The sequence below is a fragment of the Rhinichthys klamathensis genome, unplaced genomic scaffold (genome assembly GCF_029890125.1).
Source record: "Rhinichthys klamathensis goyatoka isolate OS25496 unplaced genomic scaffold, OSU_Roscu_1.1 h1tg000571l_1, whole genome shotgun sequence".
Lineage (NCBI taxonomy): Eukaryota > Metazoa > Chordata > Actinopteri > Cypriniformes > Leuciscidae > Rhinichthys > Rhinichthys klamathensis.
Window position 1 is genome coordinate 2160758 of NW_026607037.1, and position 21005 is coordinate 2181762.

Genomic DNA, 21005 nt, shown 5'->3' on the forward strand with positions numbered 1-21005 from the left:
AAGAGTTTTTATTTTATTTTATTTTTTTAAGAAATTAATATTTTTATTTAGCAAGGAGGCAATAAATGTACCAAAAGTGAGAGTAAAGATTTTGGTTTCAAATAAATGCTGTTATTTTGAACTTTTATTCATCAAAGAATCCTGAAAAAATGTATCACAGTTTCTTACCCATTTTTTGCACATGTATGCATGTATAAGTATATTTGTATGTATGAGTGTGTTTGTGTATTAAATGTTAAAATATATATTAAAAAAATGTTTTTAATTTTTCTCTTGGGTTAATGAATTAATTATTATTATTTCAATAATATTAGAATATTATGCATTAATAAAATATTTATTTTCTAAAATATTCACTTTCATGTGTTCAAATGGGTGCACTTGTAATGCACTACTGCACCAGAAAGAGAGGCATAAAAATGGCCATTTGTTGGATTGCAATATGTGACTGTAATTTAAAGTGTACTATAATCGTAGTTAAACATTCATGATCAGATCAAATAATCACTACAGGCCCACTTGGTAAATAAATCTAGCAACCAATCCAAATACTTAGCAACCACATAGCAACACTCGTGCTGGCGACTTCGGCATGGGTAAGCTCTGCTGATATTTCTTCTGCAAGTGGCTTGTTGTGACATGTTTGGTGGCAGTGATGAAGTGAGGTTGTCCCAGATTGTTTAGAATATGAAAATGTTTTTTTTTTACTCATTGTGTGATTGTGTTTTTTGTACTCGACTTGTGGTTTAATTTTGAGTTGCTCACACACACTTGCGCTGAGAAGCGAAACGGTTGCGGTCTGGTTTGTGTATCTGATTAGTAGTGAGATTCTAGAAGTCTACACCTTAACCAGGCTGCAGTTTCGTTTCTCTTTCTTTTCCCTCTCTTATTCTCTTGCTTTCTCTCTCTCTCACTCACTCACACATACATATAAAGGATCTGGGGCACCAGGAGACCAGAAGGTTTTACCAGGTAACAGTCACGGTGATTACTGTAATTGCAGAGGTGTTGTGTTATGCTGCCTCGTATAAAGCCGTATCGTACCGTTCTTGAAAATCTTTTGTTGTTTGATGACACAAAAAGTTTGATGACACACTGCTCTTGTTTCAATGGTAGTTGTGGTTCATTTACCCGCTTTGATGTACTGAAATAAATGTGACGTCTCAGTTGACTCTTGAGATAATTGCTTTCAATTGTCTTTCATTGCTTTCACAACCTTTTACGTAATTTCTTCCTCTCTTTCAGGTAGTGTCTGGCTGCATGGTGCTGATTTGGAGCAGCTGGTAATGACTGCAAGATCTAAGCTTTGAGTTCAGCGGCGCAGAGACACCGTCACATCACTGACTGAAAGGAGGCGGCTTTTGTGTCTGAATCAGCAGAGATTGCAGATGAGGTGCCGCTATTGTCTTTTCATGTGAAACCGAGATGCTGTTGAGAGAGTGAAGTTTGGATCTAAAGCCAAGTCAACTTTCATTTGGATCATGATGAAATATGTGCATGTAGTTGCACAGTGAGGCAGACTTCATGTGAGTAATTTGAGGTTCGAGTTTGTACAATATATTGATATATTTTTAATAAACGATATGGAATGAGGGAATGCATTTATATCAATATACAGTAGTTTCATACGAGCGGATCTAAAAAAAATAGAGTGAGCTGCTGCGGGGAAAGTGCATCATCTAATTTGTCCTAAATATGAGACCTGCTTTATATTAAGGGGTTCAATATAGGTGGTAAGATATAACACGTATAGTTTATAGTGGCTTGCTCTGACAGATACATGTGCTGAGAGATATTTGAGCTGTTTAATTTGTTTGAAATGTAGTGCTTTCCTCAGTGCATAACTTGCATTTCACAGGTATATTCTCCATCTGTAAATGTTAGAAACAAAAATGTCCATTTTGCTGTCAGGAGTGAATCTCCGCAAAACTTCACTGACTTCAGTGAACAAGCGCCGACGGAGCACAATAATTCTGACTAAAATATATACATATTGCTAAAATATGCAGCCTACATGGTTTACATTCAGTATATTTGTTTTCATAGCCTTCAATATGAACATTGTTTGAAAAAAAAGTAGAAAATACCCAGATGTATACCGTATATCGCCATTCAACCAAAAAATACGAGATATGATTTTTTGGCTATATCGCCAAGCCCTATTTTGAGGTGAAACATTTTAGGGCTGCATGATTTGGGTGGTAAAAAGTCTGTTTAAAAATTGCCATTAAAAAAGATGCTCCTGTTTTTTTGGAGGGCTGCACAATTTGGCCATACAATGACTTAAACAAAATAAGAAATATTCCTATTGTAATATTTCACTGTAAAATAAAATAAAAATGTAAGAAAAATAATTACAGTACAGCTGTAAAATTACTATACTAAAATGATAATTTATTTATAATTATTATTTTTAAGTGTTTAACCATTAAGCTTTAACATTTCTCACTATAAGTTTGGGAAGATGGTTGACGCATGTTGCGTTCCCAAATACACAATATAAGTGACCCAAAAAAGCACATGCAGAGATGCGAACCAAGCCGCTCTGAGACACTAAAAACAGCGGATCAGAAGCTGCTTGCATGTAAAAGAACACAATGCTGCACTTCACTTCACATATTTAATTAAGTCATTGCAATATCCATATTGCGATTTTTGGTTTTATCATGATTAATCGCGCAGTCCTATAACATCTGTTGAACTGTGTTGAAAGTCTTATTCACTTTCTTAGTCTTCCAGTCTCACTTTTTTCATATATCTTTCTTTTTATTTAATGCCCTAGTGAACGTAATGGAGGCTCAGTTTGGCCTAGGCTAAGGCATCTCTGATCTTCTCTCCTCCTTTACACTCTCTTGCCCTCCTCTCATTCACTCGAGAGGAGGGGTACATTATCTCCTGTACCACCCTTGACAGCAAACAGTGGTTAATTTCAAACGTAAAGAGGCAAACACTCTGATTCAAGCAAACAATCGGGTGCCGATGAAGTCCCGCCAGACATTGAAGGAGGAGGTGTCCGGCTCAGAGACAATGTCGCAAGAGGAGGGGCAAATGACTCAATCCTCCCAAACGTACTTCCACAACGCCTCCGCTCCCGATGCAGAGCTATCGGCGAAACTGTACAAGCGAGAAGCCGCTGCCAAACCGTACTCTGTGGTCATTGACAACACGGTGGCTGTGAGGCCAGAGTCGCATATGTCCTCAGACCTGAATACCCATCCTGCCCCGACTCAACCGTTTTACCGGGAAGGGTCCGGAGCAGCTGTGACGAAGAGTGGAAATGGAGGGACGTCAGAAGATTCTGAAGCTGAAGAGGGAGCCGGGGCAGAGGACGAATTTAAACGAGGGCAGATCATCGTAGAGGTCAACCTCAATAATCAGACTCTGCACGTATCCAAAGGAGATGATGCGGAAAGTATGAACACTGCAGGAGATGACAAGAGCAATAGTGAGGAAGAAGAAGATGATGATGATGATGAGGAGGAGGAGGAAGAAGAAGAAGATGACAGCATTGAAGAAGACTACAGCGATGAGGACGATCAAGATGAAGAGGAGGAGAACAACAATCGGCGAACAAGAGCACAACGGGCGCACAGGGGTAGAGCAGCTTCTTCGCCGCGTCGCAAGAGTCGTCGCGTAGCCCCTTCGTCGACAGGAAACGTAACCACAACGAACGCCAGTGTGACAACCAGGGGGCGGAGGAAGAATGCAAACTCCCCGCGCCAAAAGCGTAGACCTGCCAAGGAGGCCAAAGGCTCCACCGCCTCTGCCTCTGGAGCCAAGGGAGAGGGTGAGGAGAAAGAGACGCTAGTGTGTGAAAAATGTCCACGTGTGTTCAACACCCGCTGGTACCTGGAGAAGCACATGAATGTGACACACAGACGCATGCAGATCTGCGACAAGTGCGGAAAGAAGTTCGTGCTGGAGAGTGAACTCGCTCTTCACCAGCAGACGGACTGCGAGAAGAACATCCAGGTAAGAGGATCATCCCGACTCTTTATGGAAATGCCTCATTTTTAGTAAATGATCTCAATCAAAAGACATGGCACTGTACACTGTTCACGAGTATTCTTAATAGTAATAATACTAATATTGTTAATAATCTTTACTTCTGGAAGAGGCCATATTTAATGAGACGGAAGCAGAAATAAGGCCGTGAGGGACAGAGACTTTTTGTTCAATCTCACTGAATTTTGTAGAAAACAAAACACTACCTTTCAAAAGTTTGGGGTCAGTAACAGAAAATGTAATACTTTTATTCAGCAAGGATGTATTAAATTGATCAAAAGTGATAGTTTAAACATTTGTATAATGTTTCTTGATCATCATTAGAATGATAACCGAAAGATCATGAGACACTGAAGACTGTAATGATGCTGAAAATTCAGCTTTGATCACAAGAATAAATTACATTTTAAAATATATTGAAATAGAAAACAGTTATGTAAAAGCCACCCTGTAGTAAAAAATTTGATCCCTTAAAACTCATCTTTGATCACCAAAATGACATTTAAACCTGTGAGAAAAATGTATTTCCACTCACTCACACCAGCTTAGAGATTCACTCACACCAGCTCAGAGATTTCACTCACACCAGCTCAGAGATTCACTCACACCAGCTCAGAGATTCACTCGGTCAACTTTACTGTAGTAAATGCTGCACAATGGCAAGTGGAAATACTGGTTTAATTCAGCCATATATGTTTAAACCAGAAACTTATTCAGAAGAAGTGTAAGAGTGAATTATGTACAGGCTCGTCTACAAGACGATGTATCAGAATGGTAATGGGTTTTATGTATCACTCTTTACAATGTCGGACACATAACGGTAATTAATATGATTAGCCTTTTGCTTGACTGCATTATCAAACAGCTAATAATGTGCTGCTAATGTTACACTAACCATTTTCCCGTTCGCCACCTCAGACAGCTGCTTTCTGTCAGCATCCAGAAACGATTTGAACAACTCAGAACGTCAGTGGAGAAAGAAATATAGTTCATCGAAATACACATCATATACAAAATTCACCTGCTATATTGCTAAATGTAAAATGGTAAATGGACTGAATTTATATAGCGCTTGCACAGACCCAATGGCCACCAAAGCGCTTAACATATTGCCTCACAATCACTCATTCATACACTGACGGCGGTGTCAGCCATGCAAGGTGCCATCCAGCTCGTCGGGAGCAGCTGGGGTTAGGTGTCTTGCTCATGGACACCTCGACACTTGATCAGGTGGAACCGAGGATTGAACCACCAACCTTCCGGTTTGTAGACAACCTACATGAACTACTGAGCCACTGCCGCCCCGATGTACCCGACTTTTCCTATCAACAGAAAAATATACCGAGATAACCTGGCTTCTAACACTTTTCTGGCTTTGAAAACACCGGTTCAGTTTGGACATCCAGACGACTCCACTGCTTCAGAGCATAGTAATGATGATATGCTAAAGCCCGCACATTGACTGATCGTCATTGTGGACCATTGTGATTGGTTACAAGGTAGTTTGTGGCATCAGAAACACCAGTGATTGCAAACAGCATTTTTGAGACTGTCTTTAGTTCACTCCAGTTTTAAGGAGAAAATACTCAGCAATGGTGTTGACTTAAGAATTTGCGCAAGGTTTGTCTTAAAGCACATTAAAAACACCACATAGACATATAAGTAAGGGATAATCCACGGCTAGCCATGCATTAAAGGATTTTAATGCACGACGTAGAGGCGAAGAACCACCCGACGCGAAGCGGATACCTCGGTTATTTGCCAAGTTAATAAGAAGTTAAAGCTGTAACTGATGTTTACAATGTAATTTTTTAACAGACGTGTAAAAATGACGGTTATTTTCTTAAGTTACGGCTCGTTAGTTCTAGCACTCCGTCCACTTTAAATAAAGTAGAGCCATCGGATTGCTTTTATTTGAATGAATTATCACATTTATTTAAATTCATTATTAAGAGAGAGAGACAGAGAACTGAAAGAGAAGAAAGAGAGAGGAGAGAGAGATGCGTGCGCGAGTTACCTATGAGCGTCTCTTCTTTAAAGTCTACAGTCCCCTCGTTGCTTAAGCATAGGCCTATAACTTGATGATTCATGGATTTATTAAAATTATTTATGAATGATAGGTGACAGTGACAAGGCAAGCTTTATTTGAACTAATCATGTCATTTATTTAAATGAATTAGCTGTATGTCAAACCAAACTTTTCTTACGCGGATGATGAACGCTGGTGTCTTTTCCATTTTTCCTGTAGCGCTTTAAATCTGATTTAAAGACGGCATTGCTTGACTTGAAGTCTTTATCCCTTATGATGTTGTATTTTGTAATGTGACGGTTTATACCTGCTCTGAGACGCATCAAACTTGCAACATTGTATTCGCGTCCAGCGGTAGACTGAACAGAGGCATAAAACTCCCGAAATGTCTCATTTAAAAGAGAAGCAGAGTAACGTTAGGTCTCGAAATCACAATTGTTCTGTCTTTGGCGCAACAAGTCACTGAAAGGGTTAACTGCCCATTTAGTTGTCTTTTTCGTATTGACCTTATATTTGTCGTCTTCGATCTTATCTAGCTCTGTCTTTTCCCTCAAAAAAATAAATAAAAAAAGCCTAAAACGTATCTAAGTAATATACAGTAGTAGGCTATTTCGTTGTCACCCTGCCTCTCCAAATGCATAACTGACATTAACAAAATGCAATAATGCAGTAACAGCTGAAAAAGTACTTGGGTGTGTGTTTTATTTTATATTTACCGGTCAATAATGCAATCGCTGCTGTCTGTCCCATAGAAGAGCATGACAGCCCGCGTATGTTTTGGAACTATTGGGGCTTACATGAACCACGTGACAGCCATCGCGAGCGATCAAAGAGCGTCGCAACCACTGATCTATATAGAATGACATTATATAGATCAGTGGTCGCAACCATAGACATAATAAATACATAGACTCCCTATTGGCCGCTTTGGAACGTTGCTGCGATACGTCAACGGGTCCGCCATTTTGCGGAGGGCAAGACTGCACTGTAATCAAATGTAAGTAAACGGGTGAGCTGCGTTTTTTCTGGATACAAACAAACTGTTTTTACATTTATCAACCGATTTCAGTTTGTATGTGGTGTACAAAAAGTTCCATCTCTAGTTATTTAAAATCTCGATAGTTAGACTTGTAAAATATTCTTTTTTTTTAATAAAGAATGGTCAAAGCTCAGGCTTGTCATGTATTTGGCTTTTTAAGAATAAGAATGGTGAAGACCCCCATACTGAGATATAATTTAAGTTTTCTTATTGTGGAAAAAGTATTTTTTGTGATTGACCAGATTTTAGCAATAACAAAGATAACTGATGGATCCTTTATGATAATACATATACAACTATAGTGCAATGCAAATAGTAAATATAAAGTGAGAAGTAATAGTAAATAGTTTAGTCAATAAAATAAACAAATAGTATACAGCAAATAAAATAGTAATGAATAGTATAATTATATAATATCATAAGTACAATAATACAATCATAAAAATATTGATAATAGCATATAGTTTATTAATAATACTATAATAATAGCAATAGAATAAGAAATATCAATTACAGAATATATACAATAAAAAATAAGTTAAATAGTGACATTTTAATATTAACTCTTTTTGATAAATTTCAGTTTTATTGATCAGTAATAGCCATTATAACAGAAGTAGCTTCAGTCAAACATACAGCAGGATACAACGTTAAAATAGCCTAAATATAAAGTTATGAAACTTCACTTTGCCCTCAGCCAAAACGATTTACTAGGGAACCATTTATAGATTAATGAGACCAAAGATCGCCCGTTAGATATACACAAGACGAATTATATCTCTGTTTAACCACTAGACTACAGACATCTAGCCTCGTGAGACCATCCTGATCTCGCGAGCTTTCAAGGTTTCACTCGCAGATCAGTCTGGATACTTAACGTTAAAGAAAATTTGGGAGCAGTTCACCAAACGAACATCCAATCAGCGTTGGCTTTGAGGCGGGTTGAGGTGTGACGCAACGAGAAGCGCGTCAGTTCAGTCTAAAGAACATGTCGGCTTCAGCGGATGAAACTAGCATCAGCGTGGCTATCGAGCAAGTTTTATCGGAATTACAGAGTATTTCTTCACTGAAAGAAGAGCAAAACACTGCTCTGGAGGCTTTTCTCAGAGGAAAAGATACGCTCTGTTAGTACGTCATATGCTTCGTTGATCTGATTGGTTGATTTGGCCCGTCTATCACCAACATAGGTCTATCACCAACCAATCAGCTAACCAGCATTTTCGCCCCTTACCAAAACTACTTCAACGGAAGGTTTCCAGATGGATATGCGGAGCAAATCCATCTGGCGGAGTCAGGTTAACAGACATCCGAGTCAGTGGCAAAACGTCAGAAGCACTGGCCGAGGTACGGCTGTTCCAGGCGGGGTAGACGAGGTCTGAGCCCCGGTGATAGCATCTTACAACTCCGAAAACATCAGATCAAATTTTTAAATAGGCGCTATCTTTATAAACAAACCACAGATTTGAGCTTTAAACAACTACATTGTCGACTGAAAAACTATTAAAACTACATTTCGTGACACAATAACAGTAGTATTTTTAAATGTAACCTCTGAACGTTACTATTACTAATTAAATCATGACCAAATACAACCAAAAACAAACGTTCAGTCTTGCTTGTGAAAGGTAATTCCTCGAAAGCTGTTTTCAATTGTGTGGCGATGTGTACAGCCCCAAACAGCGCACAAAACAGGGATTTTTCTCAACTCCCGGTATGAGAGGTATGGGAAAGTTGCCATCCCCAACATGGCGGCGCCGTTGACGTACGCTCCAGCGGCCAATAGGGCGTCTATGTATTTATTATGTCTATGGTCGCAACTCTTTCTCTCTATGGCTCTGAGCCTACCTAACGTTTTCATATGTGTCTCTCTCACTCTTTTGCAAGTGTAACTCTGTTACTATGGTTACCAATGTTTATAGTAGCGGATTAATTTCGAACTGTAATCAAACTGACTGGAACTACCTGTGCATTAAACGGTTTTACTGCACACCTTCCAGCCAATCAGAATCGAGTATTTAAACAGGCCGTGGTATAAACAACATTAAAGTGCCCCTATTATTGATTTTTTGAAAATGACCTTTCATGTAGTGTGTAACATAGCTCTAAGGCTGCATTTACACTGCAGGTCTTGATGCCTAAATCCGATTTTCTGACTATATCCGTTTTTTTTGACGACCCGCTTACATCATCTTTTAAAAGTGACCAGTTTCCGATTTTTGCATTTACACTATACACTGCTGTGCTGAAACTACCAAATGTAGACGTTCTGACCCGGAAAAGGAAGTAAAACAGCACAAAATACAATGGATGGCAGATGTGAATAAAATTATCCAGTGTTTTGCTTTACACAATATTTTTAAAAGTCATTCATCTTTTTATCTTACGGTGGCACTTTAGCCACGAGCGCTTAAAACCGTGCCTCCCCATATCTCGTGAAATGTCTTCAAACACGGATTTATTTCTGTAACAACCCTGCATTTTTGCCTGCACTGTCTCTTCGCCCCAAACACTCAAAAGACATGAAACCTCCGCATTGCTCCACTGTGTGTATCCTTCGTCCTCCATCGCGCCTATAATAAGTCATGTGATCTCAGTTGGTGGTGTCCACCTGAGTTGACGTCACTTTTTTAATGACGTACGACTCGCATTTACTGGGGAATATCCGATTTGTCTGCTTACATGGCACACGCAAATGCACGTATCCGATTCATATCTGATTTATTACCACATATGAGTGAGACCTGAATCCGATCTGAGAAAATCGGAATCCATGCGGTTTTTTCCTACTTACACGTTCATGGGTCATATCCGATCTGTGCCACATGAGAGGAAAAAAACGGATTTGGGTCACTTGAACCATGCAGTGTAAATGGGCCTTAGGTGAATGAAAACATCCTGTAAAGTTTTACATCTGAAAGTGCACCGCATATAAAGTTATTGTCTTTCAAAAGTAAGAGTCGCCCACTTATTGCGCGAGCACGCACTGACACCAGGGAAAACTTGAACCCCCTCAAACACGGCAGCTGATTCCTGTGGACACTGGACAGCATCATGGTAAAGCCAGTTTTTTTTTTCATTGGCCAAGGACGAGCATGTGAAGAATCAGTGGTTAAAATTTATCTTTACCACAATACCACAGCAGTGTAATCCTAAACTTTTGCTGTTCCCTTTATTGTACTGACGACTGCTTCTCAAATCTCGGAGTTCAATGGAGGATTCGCAAACCGCTTGCTCTTGAAAGATGGTGTTCAAATACTTAGTTTTGAGTTTTATATTGTGTAGGTCTCCTGCTAACTGGTTAACTGTCATACTGAAATACTTCTGCTAATCAGCTGTGGGCCACTATTACCTAAAACTGTGTCTATTAATGCAGATTGTCTGTCGTTCTCACAACTTTGAGGAAAGATTAAGCATCGATCAAGATTTGTTTTACCAACGTTTAGGTCTATGTTACAGTCATTCACGCTAGAGCTCAGCTAATGTATGCACTGTTATTGATGCAGTTTCCACATGTTCACTGCAATAAATTAGAAAATACTTGGTAAATTAATAAGTACAAGTAAAATAACTGGTTTGTTGATGGACATGCACTTGTTAATGCTGATGGTGAGGAATTAGCTGCTACAGTTGCAACATTCATAATGTACCTCAAACTGAGTAGCGTATCACTGAGAAACGTCCTGTTCGAGTCGTCCTTGCGATGGAGGTTCGGGTTGAATAACTAGTTCTTCCAGTGTTTCAACATCGGACTCGCGCTCAGATTGATATGGTACAATACGACGTCATTGTTCGTTACTGTGTTTAGTTTACGGTGTAGGAAGCCTCAAGACAGGCAGAGCTGACGTTGTTATGGCAATGGGTGTTTTCGTTTTCGACACGGTAGACCAATCACAACAGACTGAGCTTCCTGGCCAATCAGAGCAGAGTAGCTCACGGAAAGGAGGGATTTAGAGGGATTGATTCATCTGACGAGTCGTTTGAGAATCATTGAAAATGTAGTAATGTGCAAACGTTTTTTTTTTTTTTACCTTTGATGCATGTAAACATGTTGTAGGAGACTCCAAAACAACATTAGGAAACTTTAAAATAGCTTAATAGGGGCACTTTAAAAACTTGATTTTCACCACAGGGGGTCTTTAACTGTTTTCAGGGGCAGAGGGGCAGTCGTGGCCTAATGGTTAGAGTTTCGTGGCCTTATGGATAGAGTGAGACTGGTAACCTGAAGGTTGCGGGGTTGATTCTCAATACTGGCAGGAAATGACTGACGTGCCCTTAAGCAAGGCACCGAACCCCCAATCACTCCCCGGACGCCACAGCAAAAATACCTGCCCACTGCGCCGTGTGTGCGTGTGTGTTCACTACTCACTGCTACTAATGTGTGTGCACTAACTTGGATGATGGATTAAATGGTCCTTGGATGAGGACAAATTCTGAATATGGGTTACCATACATGGCCTTCACATGTGACATTAAAATATATTTACTGTTGCTACTGTAAAGCTATACATTTTTTATATGATCTCCTTCAATGCTTTCAGAATCTTTACTTTTTTTTAAAAGAAATTTTGTTACTGTATTTTTAAAATGAACATTTTAACGACAGTATATTTATTGAACGCAAATAAATTATTTTATTTATCAAAATAAAGAGAAAATAGTACAGACTTTGCTGAAGTGATTGTTTTGAACAAGCATTAACTCAGATATGTTTTAAAACGTATTACTTTAGCTAAAGTATTTGTATAAATATTTTGTGTCTCTTGCCCCATGCTGGTGAGGTAAAATGCCCACCTTTCCACCTCATTTGTTTTTATAAATTTTTAAACCAAACAGACCACATTTATGATTTTTTTTACACTATGAGAGTAGTGAAAATCACATTTTTGTTAAAGTGTGCCTTTAGCCCCTTTGTACCCTGCTGTTTTAAATGGCAAACATATTGGTGTTTTGATGGCGGCAAAGTTAATCTAAATGTAAAAATACAGGAAATGAATATGGACAATTAAAAGTCCAATACAGATAAATTACCAAATAAATTGATAACTTGTGTATAAATCTCAGATCTGTAAATCAGTAGATTTTAAATATGAAGTGCATTAGATTAGAGGTTAGAAATGTGCTAATATCAGTCCTGACCAGCAGAGGGAGACTTCATTCTTGTTGAGAATGTCATTGAGACTAAAAAAAAAATGGGTCTGAGAGAAGATATAGGCCTACTACTAAATATGTTATTCTTGTACTGTATCACAATGTATCTTTTTGTGTCCCAGTGTGTGTCATGTAATAAGTCCTTTAAGAAGCTGTGGTCCCTCCACGAGCATATTAAGATTGTCCATGGATTTGCAGAGAAGAAATTTGCCTGTGACATTTGTGAGAAGAAATTCTACACCATGGCCCATGTCCGTAAGCACATGGTTGGTACGTATAGTAAACATGCGCACAGACACACTTCAGCACTGCCCTAGTAAATACTTAAATCTCAAACACCATCAAGATATCTTTTCAAATGTCTATATAGCCACAAAATACACTAGAGAAACATACTCATTCTTGTGCCTAAAACAATAGTTCTTCTGTCTGTCTCTAGCTCACACAAAGGACATGCCATTTACCTGTGAAACCTGTGGAAAATCTTTTAAACGCAGCATGTCTCTGAAAGTGCATTCACTGCAGCATTCAGGAGAGAAGCCCTTCCGCTGTGAGGTATGAACACATACGACACACTCCATAACTGATATTGTGATTGAGAGAAGGAAAAGTACAAATACAAATAATAAAATGCAACTAGCCATATAATCATGTATTAAGGATGTGTTAAAGGGTTAGTTCACCAAAAAATGAAAATTTTGTCAGTAATTACTCACCCTCATGTTGTTCCAACCCCGTAAGACTTTCGTTCATCTTCGAAACACAAATTAAGATATTTGTGATTAAATCTGAGAGCTGGATCACTCCTCCATAGGCTTCTAAGGGATCGAAACTTGTCGGCCCAGAAAAGTTATTAAAGACATCGTTAAAATAGTCCAAGTGACTACAGTGGCTCAACCTTAAGTTTATCAAGCGTCGAGAATACTTTTTGTGCGCAAAAAACAAACAAAAATAACGACTTTATTCAACTATTCATTTCCTTCTCCGTGGGCCTCGAGTGAGTTCACCTAGAGAAACTGCGCAGTGCTTCTGTGTTGTACGCAATTTTCATTTTTGGGTGAACTATCCCTTTAATGACATGCTCATCCTTGAAAACCATAAATTGGGGGGGCTTGTCTGAAGTATAAAATCATTGGTTAACCGTAAGCCAATCACATAACGTCTGGTTATGACGTGTGTTATTCGCCAGCTCAGCCACATCGAACTTCCACTGTAAACACATGTATGATGCGAAAACGAAACCATCGAGCGAAATACCGGAGTGAACATGGCTGACCGAGTTTTGCTGCCTCCTTAACCTGATCCTCCATGAGTGCAAACAAGGGGGACACTATCACAACTATCGCCTTGCCGGCCTTTGGCCTGCTCAGTTTCTCGCTGACGATTGGTAATAGTTGATAAATTAAACTTTTCCCAAAACCTGTCGGGAGTAGGGACACAACATCACCTCCATTCAAAATGTTTAACTAACACTCTTCTTGTTCGGGCTTCAGTTTGGAAATGTCTGGAATATTCTCCACAACAGAGCGAATTGCATCCCGTGTCTCCATATCCGCGGTCATTTTCGATTTCCCTAACCTAAAATATAATCTTAAACTCGGTGCTTAGCGTCTACATCACGGCTCTCAGCCCGCCCTCTGTTCGTTGATTGGCCGGCTGTTTTCAGGCCGGAGGAAAACTGAGATACATGTCGATGTCTCAGACTGAGTACAAAAGCGAACTGAAATTGAGCGGAAGTACAAAGTCTGAAGTAGTCAGGCTAGTTGTAAACCACTTCTCCACATAAACCCTTCTTCTGCTCCAGAAAATTCAGCTTAAAGCTGCAGTCCGGCGTTTTTCCTCTTGTCGCCATCTCTGTTCGAAATCTGCAATTGCAGTCATTCGCAGAATTATCAACTTTACGTGAGTTGTACTTCAACACCCTCGACACGGCACAGCGCGATGAACACAGTGTTTGAGGAGACTGTGCAGCTGTCAATCCCCGCGCCAGTGTGGATACTGGCATTCAGAATCACAGATTATTCTTTTTGGAAGTATGAACAACATAAGAATTTTCACCGTAAAATGTCATCTGAACTAGTAAGAAACATCCACCTTTGTTCTGGTTCTGACATTGCAGTAATTCGCGCTGATTACATCTAACAATCGCTTATAAGTTATCATATCACACAAAACCGTGCATATTATACTTTGTTCTCAAATTGTTAATGTTAACAACGTCAGCATTGCGTGACTACATGTAATGTCCTTCCGATATGTATCCTTGTTTTCGCATGGGCCGGTTGCAGTCTCTTTTTTTCTGTAGCCACTCCGAAGTCCGAACGAAGTCATTTGTATTTTACAGCGGGTGAATCTGTTGTCACTGGTGATTGTCGTTTTAACCTTTCTGGATCCGCCATCAAATTAATAAGTTTAATTATATCAAGTGCTGTGAGAAAAGGCTATAAATCTCCACCTCCAACATCCTTACACGCAATATAGCCTACTAGCCGATACTCCTTCTTCATGTGTACAGATGTGACGTAATAATAATAGATTTTATTTATAACGCGCTTTTCATTCCAAAGAATCTCAAAGTGCAACATAAAAGAACAACAATAATAGCTGCAGAATACTAAAAACAATAAATGCAATAGAACAATCAGCACATAAAAGCCTTTCTAAATAAAAAGGTCTTCAGTTCTGATTTGACACAAAGACATGCTCGAATCTCCCGCGGAAATCCACCAGTACCACTGGAATTAAAAACATTATTACAAGCTTACCGTTTTGAATCGAGCTGAGGCAAGCAGAGAGTTTTGAACACTGGCTGGTTATGTATTTTCTCAAATATGTATTTTGCATAATTTTTAACCCAAAAAAGCTACGGACTGCAGCTTTAAATAGGAGCACAACTAAGTTGTTTTGATATTTACATCCCTCTCTGTTGACACCATGGTTTTCCCATCTTCAACCCCCATTTATTTGTGTTTGACTGTTTCTTGCCGTTTTAAACACCAGTGACACCTTTTATTAATGTGCCATTTGAAAACAAAAAAACACTTTACTAATCTGTCATTTGAAACTCTAAAATACATTCCTGATGTGTAATAATGTATTAAACAAACAGTATTAAAATAATTATATTCATAAATGTTTGAGTTTCCCGCTTGTCCATATTTACAGCTTCAATTTGTTTTTGGGAACGCTATAAAACTCCACGTCCACAGCAGAATGTAGACATGCACAAACAACACTGTATTTCTGTATATTTGAAAAAGAGCGTGAATAAAGATTAGCTTATTACTGTTTATAGCATTTTGTTTGTTGCATTTGTTTACTGACGTCTTTTGGCCCATTTATGTAACCAGACTGGAGCTTTTCTGAAAGGGCTGTTTGGCAGTCTGTGTCGAGCACTTGTTTGTAAATACACAACAGAAAATACATTTGGACTTTAGCATTTTAGGAAATATAATTTTTTTTTCTATTAAATTATACTTTGGGTCTTTTTTAGCGATTTTCCTAACCAAGGAGGTTAGAAAACTAGCCGTTAACATTCACATCCTTTTCAATGGCAGTTTGCCTGATTGGTTTGGGGGACAAAAACGGATTACAATTTGATGCTACAGTCAGAGCATATTGACTATATATATTGACTACATTTAAAGGATATTTTTCTCAGAATGCAAAAACTATGATTTTATAACTGTATGCACTTAAATTAAAATGTTTGTTCTCTAGCGGCTAAAAAATAAAACTGCATGCGTCATGTTTTTGTTGCGCTACTGCTCGTCTCTGCACGGATGAATGTGGTTCGAGGCACTGGACATCTTATCAGAGCGGATGGATAAATAAATAATGGTTTCTTTGTCTTTACAGCCGGTTATTCCTGTGAAGTTTTTTCTAATTTATTTATGACAACATACTTTTAGCTTGACGCTACCTGCAGCCTGAGCTACTTTTGTCTGTGTATAAATATGACCCGACTCTGAAATATAAATCATTATTATGGATTTGTCAAAGTGTATCTTGGTAAAGAAACAGTTTAGAAGATGGATTTTTTGCACTCTCTCATTAATAACATTTTGTTATTTTATCCCCCCCAAAAAGTTACATAGTGTAGCTCTAAAATAAACAATGTTGCTGTTTGATTTATATTTATTGCGTCCTCTTGTGGACTGTCGAATAAAAAAATCTGGTGTTTGTTGATCCACCTAACTGAAATATTTTTTTGATTTCAAATGTATTATGTAACTTTTGCAAATATGTAAGTGAAAATTTCAAACTGTGGACAGACAAATTGCTTGTCGGTGGAAACGTGTTTCATCACTCTTTGGATCAGTTTGCTCTGTACAGGTTCATTTTGAATCTTTATTTTATGTATTCTCTTTTTGTTTTGTTTTTTGGGGCATCTTTTCCATGAAAACGCATTATGGGGTGTGTACATTTCGTGAGGGTGGTCAGGGTGGGGCTCATTGGTTTCACTTAAAGGTGCCATATGAGAGAGTCTGAATGAGTGGGATTGGCCTGCTTCCTATAAATAGTATGTTAATGACAGGCTTATGAACAGTAATGACAGGTTATTATGATCAGATTACAAAGTTGGGATTGCTTCAGTCTGGCCCTGATTTGAAGTGAGGCTGAACCAGCATCCACCCACATGCTGTCTATTTCTGTTTGTGCGTGTGCAGAACTGCGACGAGAGGTTCCAGTACAAATACCAGCTGCGGTCTCATATGAGCATTCACATAGGACACAAGCAGTTTATGTGCCAGTGGTGTGGCAAAGACTTCAACATGAAGCAGTATTTCGATGAGCACATGAAGACACACACAGGTGAGGTGCACAAACACAAACATTTAAAACTTGTGGAGAGTGAATAAAGATAGACTGTCTCTCTTGTTCTCTTTTGAACATATTTTGTGGGTAATTTTACTATAATAATGATTATTCTAATCTACAGTGGCTCCCCCCAAAATATGGGCACACTTAAAAATGAATGCCATTGCGTTATATAACAAACCAAATTAAATTTGCGGTACACTTTTTTTTCTTTCTTTTTTTTTTAAGCAAAACTATTAAAAAAATGTTAGGTTTTCAACAATAAAATTACTTGTACACTTTCAAGCAGAGCATGTCTATATTGCACTCCAAAAAACTGTTTGTTCAATTTTAATTAAAATGAAGAACTAATGTTGCACAATTCTTGAAGATTTGGAAGTTAATCTTTTCATTTTATTGTAAAATAAAACTTAATCCATTTGCTATTAAAATAAGTTTGTATAAATTCATAAAACAAGACTAGAACAATTCCGTTCAAAAAAGATTCATTTATTTAGTGTTGTTGAAAAGACCTAAATAAAAAATATATAAATTAAAAAGTTTCTGTAAGGTTTATTGAAGATTTATATTCTTCGAATGCCTTACTGGTTGATCTACATATGTATTTTTAAAGTTTAACCTTGTAGCAGACACATTTAAACTCTTGTGGTTAAACACTCCCAGATGTTCTCTATAATAACGCCACACACCACATGTTTAACTCAAACTACTCTTGTTGCCCGTGTGGGTTTATTGCCAGTGAATGAAACATGATCTATTTTCTCTCTCCCATTCTTCTGTTTCTCTTCAGGTGAGAAGCCATTCATCTGTGAGATCTGTGGGAAGAGTTTCACCAGTCGGCCCAATATGAAGCGGCACCGGCGCACACACACCGGGGAAAAGCCGTACCCTTGCGAAATCTGCGGCCAGCGTTTCCGCTTTTCCAACATGCTTAAGGCGCACCGAGAGAAGTGTTTCCGGGTCACCAGTCCGGTGACCCTTCAGCCTGCCAGCATGGGGCTTTCCATTCACCTTACCAGCCACACCCCTTCTTCAAGCCACACCCCAACACCAACCCAGCCCGCTCAGTCAACGCCCGTGGGCCCCGTAATGATCAGTCCTGCCACGGGAGGGCCTCTGCCGCAACGTGCGGTCACCGTTCATGGCTTCTCTCATTTGCACATGCAGACCGTGCCCGCACAACATCACCCTGCCCACACTCACACTCCTGTCCATCACACAGGACACGCCCCCATGACGAGCCACGCCCCTCAGCCAATCTCAGTGCAGCCTTCTGTCCTGCCTCCTCCCCCCGCCCTATTTAAGAGCGAGCCAATAAACCACTGCGCCCACGAGGACGCCTACCTGCGACAGGGCGCTGCTCCGCAACACCACTGAAACACTCTCTTGAACACAAACTCACGAATGTGAAATCAGGTGCTTGCTGGAGAATAGGGCGGACAGACTGACGTCACACATCGGTTTAATTCTCACCGGAATCGGAAACCGGTGAAATGCAACATGTATGTATGTGTATGTGTGTGTGTGATACAAAACTGAAACTACAAACCTAATTGCCACTAGCACTCGTGACCAAACAGGATTGTTAGACAGCTAATCTCTGTGAACTGATCTCAAGAACTTCATAAAGCATTACTAGGATTCACTTCACATCACTTCAAACTCTTGTCACAATGATCAAGATGCCATTGGGGTTTCAATGGCACAACACATTTCTTTCTCTTTCTCTGCCTCTTTATCGACTCAGCTGCTTTTGCAAAGGTTCTACGGGTTCAAACGTCCACAAGTTAAAGGTCTACATTTCACAAATGCAGTGTCTTTAGAAATGCAGGTCTTCCCGACAACTGAAAATATTCATATTCTAGTACACAAGTCTTCACACAAACATAGTATACAGCACTTAAGCAGTAAACTCAGTGTAGTCTATATGACTGAAACTTTTCTGTTGCCTGATTGTGATTGTCAGTGATTTTATTAAAATATTTGAGTTTTCTTTCTTTTTTTAATTCAATAAAAATATGCTTACTGGGTAATGCCTGTAGCTCTCCGGCGTGTTCAGTCGGAGGTTGAGACTGTTAAGGAAGACCGATGCTGTGATGTGTCGTAGGTAGACTGCAACTAATGGTGAAAAAAAGATCATTAATTAATTTTACTGTATGTTCCATACAATCTAACTCACTTAACCAATATTTTTATTTGTATAATGTAGATAAACATGCTCTGTGAGACTTTAAAAATGAAAAAAGTGTGTGTGTGTGTGTGTGTGTGTCTTTGTAGCTGATCATATGCCTGTGGTGCTGGTATCAAAAGCTGCTTTTTAGTTGCTCTGTCTTTTCCTGGTACATGGTTCTTTATCATGCTGATGAGTAGTGTGTGTGTGAGAGAGAGAGTGAGTGAGTGAGTGTTAAAATGGTGGCGTTAGGAGCAGCACAGATAAAGTGATGGGAAGTCTTGAGTCAATCAGACTTGATTGATTGTGATTTTTTTTTGTCCTCTCATTAGACCATCTGTCCTCTGCACTTTACTGACAAGTAAAAGGTTTGCGTAACTGACAAAGAATTGTTTATCACGTGTCTGACACGTGAAAGATGGCTGACTGTTGGAAAATGGGGAGAATCACATGGGGATTTGGTTGGGATCCCTTGTTATACATCAAATAATTAGTTTGTCCTATAAGAAGTTGTGTTTTGCCTTCATGCCCTGCCCTCTTTACCTGAGACATACTGTCATCGGTTCAGATGGCTGTCAGTCATGTCCTTTTTTAACTGTGTTTTGGGCTACTTGGATTCTCTCCATTCACCATCAGTTGATGGAATGCACTTTCTAATAAAACCTTACTAGATAAGAAAAATAAGCAGACGATAATAATGTCTATTCTTGTGAGGTGTTTTTAATCATATCTCTTCTCAGCTAGTCTTTTTCAACCTGTCTATCCTCTCAATTTCAGCAGTGTTTTATTCTTAGCCTTGTTTCTGGTACAGAAACGTCTGACCTTCATTAAGTTCTGTTTTATATTGTTTTCCTGTTTTTGAGACACCATGTTTGACCTGCATTAATGTTGGGCCTTTTTTATATTGTGCATTTAACACTTTCTGCTAACTTTAAACTAGTAAAAGTAAAATGAATTAGCCACAAGCCACTTGTCTAAATTTTTACATTGTAAAGTTTGTTTTTGAGAAAGAAAGAAAGAAAGAAAGAAAGAAAGAAAGAAAGAAAGAAAGAAAGAAAGAAAGCAGTATATATGGGAAGTGGGTCATTTTAATGACTAGAATGGGCCTGTTTCATGATATGACCTCAATCTCTTTATACCTTTGACCTTGTTTAGCCTTGTGAAATATGTGATTAGATAAAGTTATATGCTAGTTGCTTTGGGTTTAGTGTCACATTGATATTTTAAAATCATGTTTTAAAAAACAAGCACTTTTAAATGTTAAACTATTAAACATTTTTTTGCAAAAAAATAATGTGGCCTAGTTTTACATAAAGCTATAGGTGTGTGTGTTGTTGAAAGCTGAACAGACATCATAAGCACGTGATTAGAGAGTCCTGACTGATTAGTCACCTGACAACTGGTGATGAAAAAGAAAACGGAGGACATTTCCATTAAATGTTCTTGACAATGTCATGCATTTGATATCGTTATCTGTGTAAAGTTACGTGTTCGATTGCATTGACGGATGCCCTTATGCTCTCATAATAAATCAATAGTGTTTCTCTTTTTGTTTCCTCTGCCCCACTTAGACTTGGAGAAGAGTTAATTTGTATCTAGAATACACTGTCTGTTATAGGCTGACATAAATGGGCATCAAGTAGCCTATCAAGACTTTTCTGTTTTTGGAATGTTGATGACACACAAGTTCCTTTTCCACTCCACCCAAACATAGCCTTTTTTTTTTTCTTTTCTTTTTTACAAGCTGTCATTCGCGTTTTTACAGAAAGAACTGAAGTAGCCTAAAGGCCTAC

The 21005-nt window shown here is 38.8% G+C and overlaps 1 protein-coding gene across 1 annotated transcript; it reads left to right on the plus strand.

Moving 5' to 3' along the window:
- The first annotated feature begins 1254 nt into the window (after positions 1-1254).
- On the plus strand, positions 1255-20157 carry znf652 (zinc finger protein 652). The gene is made up of 6 exons (XM_056239775.1): positions 1255-1526; positions 2783-3972; positions 12344-12491; positions 12661-12776; positions 16892-17036; positions 17833-20157. The coding sequence occupies exons 2-6, from the start codon at positions 2980-2982 to the stop codon at positions 18417-18419; spliced, it is 1989 nt and encodes a 662-aa protein (XP_056095750.1). The 5' UTR covers positions 1255-1526; positions 2783-2979; the 3' UTR covers positions 18420-20157.
- Positions 20158-21005: the final 848 nt, after the last annotated feature.